The 13,497-nt window shown below is 57.3% G+C and overlaps 1 protein-coding gene across 1 annotated transcript in view; it reads left to right on the forward strand.

Moving 5' to 3' along the window:
* Positions 1–13,497, forward strand: part of LOC144497798 (collagen alpha-1(XI) chain-like) — a 494,895-nt gene that overhangs the window by 281,258 nt on the left and 200,140 nt on the right. Inside the window, exon 18 of the mRNA XM_078219235.1 lies at positions 5,474–5,518. Coding sequence (XP_078075361.1) covers positions 5,474–5,518 — 45 coding nt within the window. The remainder of the gene's footprint in view (positions 1–5,473; positions 5,519–13,497) is intronic.

Raw genomic sequence — 13,497 nt, forward strand, 5'->3', positions numbered from 1 at the left:
ACACACCCATACACCCACATCCACACACCCACCCACACACACCCCCACATGCCCACACACCCACTATAAAATACACCCACACACACTCACACAGACGCCCACGCACACCCACACACACACTATAAAATACACACACACACCCACACATACACATCCACACGCACACCCACCCACACCTCCGCCCCCACACACACGCACCCACACACACACTATAAAATACACACACACACACCCACACCCACTATAAAATACACCCACTCACACACCCACTCCCCGCGCCCGCTCTCTCTCCCCGCGCCCCCTCCCTCTCCCTGGGCCCACTCCCTCTCCCCGGGCCCGCTCCCTCTCCCCGGGCCCGCTCCCTCTCCCCGTGCCCGCTCCCTGTCCCCGTGCCCGCTCCCTGTCCCCGTGCCCGCTCCCTGTCCCCGCGCCCACTCCCATTCCCATGCCCGCTCCCTCTCCCCGTGCCCGCTCCATCTCCCCGCGCCCGCCCCCTCTCCCCATGCCCGCTCCCTCTACCCGCACCCACTCCCTGTCCCCGCGCCCGCTCCCTCTCACCGCGCCCGCTCGCCCCCCTCCCCGCGCCCGCTCGCCCTCCCCACGCCCGCTCTCACTCCCTGCGCCCACTCGACCTACCCGCGCCCACTCGACCTCCCCGCGCCCGCTCTCACTCCCCGCGCCAGCTCTCACTCCCCGCGCCCGCTCTCTCTCTCCCCACGCTGACTCTCCCCCGCGCCCACTCTCTCTCTCCCCGCGCTGACTCTCTCTCCCCCGCGCCCACTCTCTCCCCGCGCCCGCTCTCTCTCCCCGCCCACGCTCTCCCCACTCCCGCTCTCTCTCCCCGCGCCCGCTCTCTCTCCCCGCGCCCGCTCTCTCTCCCCGCGCCCGCTCTTTCTCCCCGCGCCCGCTCTCTCTCCCCGCGCCCGCTCTCTCTCCCCGTGCCCGCTCCGTCTCCCCGCACCCGCTCCCTCTCACCGCGCTGACTCTCTATCCCCCGCGCCCACTCTCTCTCTCCCCGCGCGCGCTCTCTCTCCCCGCCCACGCTCTCCCCGCGCCCGCTCTCTCTCCCCACGCCCGCTCTCTCTCCCCGCGCCCGCTCTCTCTCCCCGCGCCCGCTCTCCCTCCCCGCGCCCGCTCTCTCCCCGCGCCCGCTCTCTCTCCCCGCGCCCGCTCTCTCTCCCCGCGCCCGCTCTCTCTCCCCGCGCCCGCTCTCTCTCCCCGCGCCCACTCTCTCTCCCCGCGCCCGCTCTCTCTCCCCGCGCCCGCTCTCTGTCCCCGCGCCCGCTCTCTCTCCCTCTCCCCGCTCTCTCTCCCTCTCCCCGCGCCCTCTCCCTCTCCCCGCGCCTGCTCTCTCTCCCCGCGTCCGCTCTCTCTCCCCGCGCCCGCTCTCTCTCCCTCTCCCTGCGCCTGCTCTCTCACCCCACGCCCGCTCTCTCACCCCACGCCCGCTCTCTCTCCCCGCACCTGCTCTCTCTCCCCGCGCCCGCTCTCTCCCCGCACCTGCTCTCTCTCCCCGCGCCCGTTCTCTCTCCCCGTGCCCGTTCTCTCTCCCCGCGCTCGCTGTCTCCCCCTGCGCGCTCTCTGTCTCTCCCCGCTCTCTCCCCGCTCTATTCCTCCCCGCGTTCTCTCTCCAACGCGTTCTCTCTCCCCCGCGTTCTCCCTCTCCCGCGTTCTCTCTCCCCCCGTGTTCTCTCTCCCCCCGCGTTCTCTCTCCCCCCGCGTTCTCTCTCCCCCCGCGCTCTCTCTCTCCCCGCGCTCTCTCTCTCCCCGCGCTCTCTCTCTCCCCGCGTTCTCTCTGCCCCCGTGTTCTCTCTTCCCTGCGCCCGCTCACTCTCCCCGCGCCCGCTCCGTCTCCCCGCGCCCGCTCCTTCTCCCCACGCCCGCTCCGTCTCCCCGCGCCCGCTCCGTCTCCCCGCGCCCGCTCCGTCTCCCCGCGCCCGCTCCGTCTCCCCGCGCCCGCTCCGTCTCCCCGCGCCCGCTCCGTCTCCCCGCGCCCGCTCCCTCTCCCCGCACCCGCTCCCTCTCCCAGCGCCCGCTCGCCCTCCCCGCGCCCGCTCGCCCTCCCCGCGCCCGCTCGCCCTCCCCGCGCCCGCTCGCCCTCCCCACGCCCGCTCGCCCTCCCCGCCCCCGCTCGCCCTCCCCGTGCCCACTCACCGCCCCGCGCCCGCTCGCCTTCCCCGTGCCCACTCATCGTCCGCGCGCCCACTCACCCTCCCCGCCCCCGCTCGCCCTCCCCGTGTCCACTCGCCCTCCCCGCCCCCGCTCGCCCTCCCCGTGTCCACTCGCCCTCCCCGCGCCCGCTCGCCCTCCCCGCGCCCGCTCGCCCTCCCCGCGCCCGCTCGCCCTCCCCGCGCCCGCTCGCCCTCCCCGCGCCCGCTCGCCCTCCCCGCGCCCGCTCGCCCTCCCCGCGTCCACTCGCCCTCCCCGCACCCGCTCGCCCTCCCCGCGCCCGCTCGCCCTCCCCGCGCCCGCTCTCTCTTCCCGCGCCCGCTTGCTCTCTCTCCCCGCACCCGCCCGCTCTCTCTCCCCGCACCCGCCCGCGCCTGCTCCCTGCGCCCGCTCCCTCTCCCCGCGTGCTCTCTCCCTCTCCCCCTCCCCGCGCCCGCTCCCTCTCCCCGCGTGCTCTCTCCCTCTCCCCGCGCCCGCTCCCTCTTCCCACGTGCTCTCTCTCTCTCTCCCCGCCCTCTCTCTCTCTCTCCGCACCCGCTCTCTCCCTCTCTCTCCCCACCCTCTCTCTCTCTCTCTCCCCGCGCCCGCTCTCTCTCTCTCTCTCCCTCTCCCCGCCCTCTCTCTCTCTCTCCCCGCGCCCGCTCTCTCTCTCTCTCTCTCCCCACCCTCCCTCTCTCTCCCCGCCCTCTCTCTCTCTCTCTCCCCACGCGCTCTCTCTATCTATCCCCGCGTGCTCTCTCTCTCTCCGCCCGCTCTCTCTCTCTCTCTCCCCGCGTGCTCTCTCTCTCTCTCTCCCCACATGCTCTCTCTCTCTCTCCCCACGCGCTCTCTCTCTCCCCGCGTGCCCTCTCTCTCTCTCCCCGCCTGCTCTCTCTCTCCCCACGCGCTCTCTCTATCTATCCCCGCGTGCTCTCTCTCTCTCTCCCCGCCCGCTCTCTCTCTCTCTCTCTCCCTCCCCACACGCTCTCGCTCTCTCTCCCCATGCGCTCTCTCTCTCTCTCTCCCCTCGTGCTCTCTTTCTCTCCCCACCCTCTCTCTCTCTCCCCCCACCCGCTCTCTCTCCATCTCTCTCTCCCCGCGTGCTCTCTCTCTCTCTCTCCCCACGCACTCTCTCTCGCCCCACGCGCTTTCTCTCTCTCTCTCGCCGCGTGGTCTCTCTCTCCCCGCGCGCTCTCTCTCTCTCCCCGCCCGCTCTCTCTCTCTCCCTGCGCGCTCTGTCTCTCTCCCCACGCGCTCTGTCTCTCTCCCCACGCGCTCTCTCTCTCTCCACGCCCGTTCTCTCTTTCTCTCTCCCCGCTCTCTCACTCTAACCCTCTGAGTGCAGTTAAACATGGAGATGTTGAGGAGGTTGATTCTGGAGGAGGTGTGGGACTGATGGAGGTTCGGGAGATTGGGATAGGATAGGGGATTGGAAAACCAGGATGGGAATGTTGTCACTGAGCTGTTATTGGATGTTGAGATTGGGGGAGCCGGGCGAATGGGGCTCAATGTGTGTGAGGATCCAGGCAGGAGGATTCTGATTGGCTGACTGTGTGGAGAATGGGAGATGGCCAGAAATAGATTCCAACCCAAAAACAAAAAATGCTGGAAAATCTCAGCTGGTCCTGACGGTCACTGCACAGAGGCTGAGATTTTCCAGCATTTTCTGTTCTTGTTTCAGATTCCAGCATCCACAGTAACTTGCTTTTGTCTTTAAGAATTTGAGAGTCACACCTGGAGATGCAAAGGTGTCGGCCAGTTTGCTGCGAGGGGTTGACAGTTAGCAGAGAGTTAACATTTACAGGGAGTCAGAGGAGACGGTGTGAATCTGAGAAAGTAATCAGAGTCCCAGAACTCTGAAATCAAATTGAATTTTCCATCAAGGCAGCAGCTTTGAGAGAGGTCAGAGCGTCTCCTTGCTGATTGTGTTAATGGATGGTGCGTGCGGGGAGGACGGAGAGAGGCAGTTTACTGATGGAAACACCAGTCTGGGACAGCTGCCATTAGTTATCTCAGTTTGGAGACAGCTTTGAGTTAATGTGGAGAAGATGATTTGACAAATGTTCCGAGTGAGTTTGAATGGATGTTCGCACTGAGGGAGCTGCTTTCATTTTGGATTGGTTAGAATGAGGTTCCTTGCAGCCTCCCTGCTGGATAACCCATGGTTACACTGCCTTGCTGTAGTCATTACCACCCGAAGACCACTCCTCCCGGGGGAATGAGTCAAACAAACTCCCGGGGAAGTTTCAGATGGAAAGTGAAGAGTTGCTTCGATACTTTTCATTTAACGAAACATTTCACAGCAATGTTTCGCAGCTGCATTTGCAGAGCACCAGACCCCTTCACAGCCAATGAACTATGTTGGAAACATAGATACTGATGTGATGTCGGAAACACGGCAGGCAATTTATCACAAGTATCGCACTGTAACAATGAGCTGAGAATCTACTCCAGTCATGTTGATGAAGGGTGAAATATTGACCCCAGGAAAGGGTGGGAAATTCTCTACCTCAAAATGACACCACCCAATCCTCACTCCCTCAGTACTGACCCTCTGACAGTGCGACACTCCCTCAGTACTGACCCTCTGACAGTGCGGCACTCCCTCAGTACTGACCCTCGGACAGTGGAGCACTCCCTCAGCACTGACCCTCTGACAGTGCGGCACTCCCTCAGTACTGACCCTCTGACAGTGGAGCACTCCCTCAGCACTGACCCTCTGACAGTGCGGCACTCCCTCAGTACTGACCCTCTGACAGTGCGGCACTCCCTCAGTACTGACCCTTGAACAGTGTGGCCCTCCCTCAGTACTGACCCTCTGACAGTGCAGCACTCCCTCAGTACTGACCCTCTGACAGTGCAGCACTCCCTCAGTACTGACCCTCTGACAGTGCGACACTCCCTCAGCACTGACCCTCTGACAGTGCGGCACTCCCTCAGCACTGACCCTCTGACAGTGCAGCACTCCCTCAGTACTGACCCTCGGACAGTGCAGCACTCCCTCAGTACTGACCCTCTGACAGTGCAGCACCCCCTCAGTACTGACCCTCGGACAGTGCGGCACTCCCTCAGTACTGACCCTCTGACAGTGCAGCACTCCCTCAGCACTGACCCTCTGACAGTGCAACACTCCCTCAGTACTGACCCTCGGACCGTGCTCTGAAATGTGGCAGTAAATGTGGTACAAGTTCTCCTCACTCAGTTGTAGCTGAGAGGTTGGGGAAGTGGGTGTAGTGTGGAATTGCTGATTGCTCAGCTGGATCTGAATGGGCTTCTCCTGCCTTTCTGTTTTCTCATTCGTATTTTCTTATCTCCATTCCTGCAGGGCGTTCCGGGGAAATCCGGCCCACGCGGTCAACGAGGTCCAACGGTAAGTTTCTGTTACTCCAAACATGCTCGGAAACACCGTGAGACACACTGAGACACTGGGACAGAGTCACTGAGAGACACACTGAGACACTGGGACAGAGTCACTGAGAGACACACTGAGACACACTGAGACACTGGGACAGAGTCACTGAGAGACACACTGAGACACACTGAGACACTGGGACAGAGTCACTGAGAGACACACTGAGACACACTGAGACACTGGGCCAGAGTCACTGAGAGACACACTGAGACACTGGGACAGAGTCACGGAGAAACACCCTGAGACACTGGGACAGAGTCACGGAGAGACACCGTGAGACACACTGAGACACTGGGACAGAGTCACTGAGAGACACACTGAGACACTGGGACAGAGTCACGGAGAAACACCCTGAGACACACTGAGACACTGGGACAGAGTCACTGAGAGACACACTGAGACACACTGAGACACTGGGACAGAGTCACTGAGAGACACACTGAGACACACTGAGACACTGGGACAGAGTCACTGAGAGACACACTGAGACACACTGAGACACACTGAGACACTGGGACAGAGTCACTGAGAGACACCCTGAGACACACTGAGACACTGGGACAGAGTCACTGAGAGACACACTGAGACACACTGAGACACTGGGACAGAGTCACTGAGAGACACACTGAGACACACTGAGACACACTGAGACACTGGGACAGAGTCACTGAGAGACACCCTGAGACACACTGAGACACTGGGACAGAGTCACTGAGAGACACACTGAGACACACTGAGACACTGGGACAGAGTCACTGAGAAACACCCTGAGACACACTGAGACACACTGGGACAGAGTCACGGAGAGACACCCTGAGACACACTGAGACACACTGAGACACACTGGGACAGAGTCACGGAGAGACACACTGAGACACACTGAGACACTGGGACAGAGTCACTGAGAGACACACTGAGACACTGGGACAGAGTCACTGAGAGACACCCTGAGACACACTGAGACACTGGGACAGAGTCACTGAGAGACACACTGAGACACTGGGACAGAGTCACTGAGAGACACACTGAGACACTGGGACAGAGTCACTGAGAGACACACTGAGACACACTGAGACACTGGGACAGAGTCACTGAGAAACACCCTGAGACACACCCTGAGACACTGGGACAGAGTCACGGAGAGACACACTGAGACACTGGGACAGAGTCACGGAGAGCCACACTGAGACACTGGGACAGAGTCACGGAGAGACACACTGAGACACACTGAGACACTGGGACAGAGTCACTGAGAGACACCCTGAGACACTGGGACAGAGTCACTGAGAGACACACTGAGACACTGGGACAGAGTCACTGAGAGACACACTGAGACACTGGGACAGAGTCACGGAGAAACACCCTGAGACACACTGAGACACTGGGACAGAGTCACTGAGAGACACCCTGAGACACACTGAGACACTGGGACAGAGTCACGGAGAGACACACTGAGACACTGGGACAGAGTCACTGAGAGACACACTGAGACACTGGGACAGAGTCACGGAGAAACACCCTGAGACACACTGAGACACTGGGACAGAGTCACTGAGAGACACCCTGAGACACACTGAGACACTGGGACAGAGTCACGGAGAGACACCCTGAGACACACTGAGACACTGGGACAGAGTCACGGAGAGACACACTGAGACACTGGGACAGAGTCACTGTGAGACACACTGAGACACTGGGACAGAGTCACGGAGAAACACCCTGAGACACACTGAGACACTGGGACAGAGTCACGGAGAGCCACCCTGAGACACACTGAGACACTGGGACAGAGTCACGGAGAGACACACTGAGACACACTGAGACACTGGGACAGAGTCACTGAGAGACACACTGAGACACACTGAGACACTGGGACAGAGTCACGGAGAGACACACTGAGACACTGGGACACTGGGACAGAGTCACGGAGAGACACACTGAGACACTGGAACAGAGTCACTGAGAAACACCCTGACACACACTGAGACACTGGGACAGAGTCACTGAGAGACACACTGAGACACACTGAGACACTGGGACAGAGTCACTGAGAGACACCGTGAGACACACTGAGACACACTGGGACAGAGTCACTGAGAGACACCCTGAGACACTGGGACAGAGTCACTGAGAGACACCCTGAGACACACTGAGACACTGGGACAGAGTCACTGAGAGACACCCTGAGACACACTGAGACACTGGGACAGAGTCACTGAGAGACACCCTGAGACACACTGAGACACACTGGGACAGAGTCACGGAGAGACACCCTGAGACACACTGAGACACTGGGACAGAGTCACGGAGAGACACACTGAGACACACTGAGACACTGGGACAGAGTCACTGAGAGACACACTGAGACACTGGGACAGAGTCACTGAGAGACACACTGAGACACTGGGACAGAGTCACTGAGAGACACCCTGAGACACTGGGACAGAGTCACTGAGAGACACACTGAGACACACTGAGACACTGGGACAGAGTCACTGAGAGACACACTGAGACACTGGGACAGAGTCACGGAGAGACACACTGAGACACTGGGACAGAGTCACGGAGAGACACACTGAGACACTGGGATAGAGTCACTGAGAGACACACTGAGACACTGGGACAGAGTCACTGAGAGACACACTGAGACACTGGGACAGAGTCACTGAGAGACACACTGAGACACACTGAGACACTGGGACAGAGTCACGGAGAGACACGCTGAGACACACTGAGACACTGGGACAGAGTCACTGAGAGACACACTGAGACACTGGGACAGAGTCACGGAGAGACACACTGAGACACTGGGACAGAGTCACTGAGAGACACACTGAGACACACTGAGACACTGGGACAGAGTCACTGAGAGACACACTGAGACACTGGGACAGAGTCACTGAGAGACACACTGAGACACACTGAGACACTGGGACAGAGTCACGGAGAGACACACTGAGACACACTGAGACACTGGGACAGAGTCACTGAGAGACACCCTGAGACACACTGAGACACACTGGGACAGAGTCACGGAGAGACACCCTGAGACACACTGAGACACTGGGACAGAGTCACGGAGAGACACCCTGAGACACACTGAGACACTGGGACAGAGTCACTGAGAGACACCCTGAGACACACTGAGACACTGGGACAGAGTCACGGAGAGACACACTGAGACACACTGAGACACTGGGACAGAGTCACTGAGAGACACCCTGAGACACACTGAGACACACTGGGACAGAGTCACGGAGAGACACCCTGAGACACAGTGAGACACTGGGACAGAGTCACTGAGAGACACACTGAGACACTGGGACAGAGTCACGGAGAGACACACTGAGACACTGGGACAGAGTCACTGAGAGACACACTGAGACACACTGAGACACTGGGACAGAGTCACTGAGAAACACCGTGAGACACTGGGACAGAGTCACTGAGAGACACACTGAGACACACTGAGACACTGGGACAGAGTCACTGAGAGACACACTGAGACACTGGGACAGAGTCACTGAGAGACACCCTGAGACACACTGAGACACTGGGACAGAGTCACGGAGAGACACACTGAGACACACTGAGACACTGGGACAGAGTCACGGAGAGACACACTGAGACACACTGAGACACTGGGACAGAGTCACTGAGAAACACCGTGAGACACACTGAGACACTGGGACAGAGTCACTGAGAGACACCGTGAGACACACTGAGACACACTGAGACACTGGGACAGAGTCACGGAGAGACACACTGAGACACACTGAGACACTGGGACAGAGTCACGGAGAGACACCGTGAGACACACTGAGACACACTGAGACACTGGGACAGAGTCACGGAGAGACACACTGAGACACACTGAGACACACTCTGAGACACTGGGACAGAGTCACTGAGAGACACACTGAGACACACTGAGACACTGGGACAGAGTCACTGAGAGACACACTGAGACACACTGAGACACTGGGACAGAGTCACGGAGAGACACACTGAGACACTGGGACACTGGGACAGAGTCACGGAGAGACACACTGAGACACTGGAACAGAGTCACTGAGAAACACCCTGACACACACTGAGACACTGGGACAGAGTCACTGAGAGACACACTGAGACACACTGAGACACTGGGACAGAGTCACTGAGAGACACCGTGAGACACACTGAGACACACTGGGACAGAGTCACTGAGAGACACACTGAGACACTGGGACAGAGTCACTGAGAGACACACTGAGACACACTGAGACACACTGGGACAGAGTCACGGAGAGACACACTGAGACACACTGAGACACTGGGACAGAGTCACTGAGAGACACCCTGAGACACACTGAGACACACTGGGACAGAGTCACGGAGAGACACCCCGAGACACACTGAGACACTGGGACAGAGTCACGGAGAGACACACTGAGACACTGGGACAGAGTCACTGAGAGACACCCTGAGACACACTGAGACACTGGGACAGAGTCACTGAGAGACACCCTGAGACACACTGAGACACTGGGACAGAGTCACTGAGAGACACCCTGAGACACACTGAGACACACTGGGACAGAGTCACGGAGAGACACCCTGAGACACACTGAGACACTGGGACAGAGTCACGGAGAGACACACTGAGACACACTGAGACACTGGGACAGAGTCACTGAGAGACACACTGAGACACTGGGACAGAGTCACTGAGAGACACACTGAGACACTGGGACAGAGTCACTGAGAGACACCCTGAGACACTGGGACAGAGTCACTGAGAGACACACTGAGACACACTGAGACACTGGGACAGAGTCACTGAGAGACACACTGAGACACTGGGACAGAGTCACGGAGAGACACACTGAGACACTGGGACAGAGTCACGGAGAGACACACTGAGACACTGGGATAGAGTCACTGAGAGACACACTGAGACACTGGGACAGAGTCACTGAGAGACACACTGAGACACTGGGACAGAGTCACTGAGAGACACACTGAGACACACTGAGACACTGGGACAGAGTCACGGAGAGACACGCTGAGACACACTGAGACACTGGGACAGAGTCACTGAGAGACACACTGAGACACTGGGACAGAGTCACGGAGAGACACACTGAGACACTGGGACAGAGTCACTGAGAGACACACTGAGACACACTGAGACACTGGGACAGAGTCACTGAGAGACACACTGAGACACTGGGACAGAGTCACTGAGAGACACACTGAGACACACTGAGACACTGGGACAGAGTCACGGAGAGACACACTGAGACACACTGAGACACTGGGACAGAGTCACTGAGAGACACCCTGAGACACACTGAGACACACTGGGACAGAGTCACGGAGAGACACCCTGAGACACACTGAGACACTGGGACAGAGTCACGGAGAGACACCCTGAGACACACTGAGACACTGGGACAGAGTCACTGAGAGACACCCTGAGACACACTGAGACACTGGGACAGAGTCACGGAGAGACACACTGAGACACACTGAGACACTGGGACAGAGTCACTGAGAGACACCCTGAGACACACTGAGACACACTGGGACAGAGTCACGGAGAGACACCCTGAGACACAGTGAGACACTGGGACAGAGTCACTGAGAGACACACTGAGACACTGGGACAGAGTCACGGAGAGACACACTGAGACACTGGGACAGAGTCACTGAGAGACACACTGAGACACACTGAGACACTGGGACAGAGTCACTGAGAAACACCGTGAGACACTGGGACAGAGTCACTGAGAGACACACTGAGACACACTGAGACACTGGGACAGAGTCACTGAGAGACACACTGAGACACTGGGACAGAGTCACTGAGAGACACCCTGAGACACACTGAGACACTGGGACAGAGTCACGGAGAGACACACTGAGACACACTGAGACACTGGGACAGAGTCACGGAGAGACACACTGAGACACACTGAGACACTGGGACAGAGTCACTGAGAAACACCGTGAGACACACTGAGACACTGGGACAGAGTCACTGAGAGACACCGTGAGACACACTGAGACACACTGAGACACTGGGACAGAGTCACGGAGAGACACACTGAGACACACTGAGACACTGGGACAGAGTCACGGAGAGACACCGTGAGACACACTGAGACACACTGAGACACTGGGACAGAGTCACGGAGAGACACACTGAGACACACTGAGACACACTGAGACACACCCTGAGACACTGGGACAGAGTCACTGAGAGACACACTGAGACACACTGAGACACTGGGACAGAGTCACTGAGAAACACCCTGAGACACTGGGACAGAGTCACTGAATATTTTTAAAACTGAATTAGAGTCTTGATTGACAAGGGGTCAAAGGTTATCAGGGATTGGTAAGAATGTGTAGTTGAGGTGACTGTCAAAGCAGCCGTGATCTTATTGAATGGCGGAGCAAGCTTGAGGGACAGAATGGCTCCTCCTGCTCCTAATATGTGTACATTTTTTATTCATTCATTCATGGGACATGGGCGTCGCTGGTTGGCCAGCATTTATTGCCCATCCCTAGTTGCCTGAGGGCAGTTGAGAGTCAACCACATTGCTGTGGCTCTGGGGTCACATAGGCCAGACCAGGTAAGGACGGCAGATTTCCTTCCCTAAAGGACATCAGTGAACCAGATGGGTTTTTCCGACAATCAACAATGGTTTCATGGTCATCAGTAGATTCTTAATTCCAGATATTTGTAATTGAATTCAAATTCCACCGTCTGCCATGACGGCATTCGAACCCGGCTCCCCAGAACATTAGCTGAGTTTCTGGATTAATAGTCCAGCGATAATACCACTAGGCCATCGCCTCCCCTGTTTTTGTAATCTCTGCCTCGACTGATAAAGGCAAGAGTCCCACATGCCTTTTTCACCACCCTATTAACAAGCCCTTCCACTTTCAGAGATCTGTGGACAAACACACCAAGGTCCCTTTGTTCCACAGAACTTCCTAGTGTCCTACCATTCATTGAATACTTCCTTGTCAAATTACTCCTTCCAAAGTGTATCACCTCACACTTTTCAGGGTTAAATTCCATCTGCCACTTATCAGCCCAGCATTATCCCGAGCCTCTGACAATACCACTGATTGTGCAAATAATGACATTGGATAAAAATAAGTTATTCTTATCCCTTTATAAATTACTGGGTCGACCCCAGCTGGTGAATATTGTCCAGTTCTGGACTCCACACTTTAGGAGGGATGTCAGGGCCTTGGAGAGGGTGCGGAGGAGATTTACTGGAATGTTCCCAGGGATGAGGGACCTCAGTGAATGTGGAGAGACTGGAGAAGCTGGGATTGTTCTCCTTGGAGCAGAGAAGGTTCAGAGGAGATTTAATGGAGGAGCTCAAAATCAGGAAGAGTTTAGATGGAGTAAATCAGGAGAAAGTGTTTGCAGTGACAGGAGGGTGGGTAACCAGAGGGACACAGATTGAAGAGAATCGGGAAAAGAACCAGAGGGGGAGATGAGGGGAATGTTTTCGGAGTTTCCTGTGATCTGGAATTTATTAACAACATTAATTACAAAAGCCAATTAGATATGTACTTGAAAGAGGACATTTTATAAGCCTTCTGGGGAAAAGACAGGGGAATGGGACTAATTTGGATAGCACAGGGATGATTGGCTGAATGGTCTCACTCTGTGCTGTTCTGTAATCTCAGAATCTCCAGTGAGAACAGAATTCATTGAGCCATTGATGGAGGAGAGATAGTGGTATTGTCACTGGATTAGTAATCCAGAGACCCAGGCTAATGCTCTGGGGACCCGGGTTCGAATCCCACCACGGCAGATGGTGGAATTTGAATTCAATAAAAATCTGGAATTAAGAATCTACTGATGACCATGAAACCATTGTCGATTGTCAGAAAACCCATCTGGTTCACAAATATCCTTTAGGGAA

This window comes from Mustelus asterias, chromosome 8, assembly GCF_964213995.1.
Source record: "Mustelus asterias chromosome 8, sMusAst1.hap1.1, whole genome shotgun sequence".
Lineage (NCBI taxonomy): Eukaryota > Metazoa > Chordata > Chondrichthyes > Carcharhiniformes > Triakidae > Mustelus > Mustelus asterias.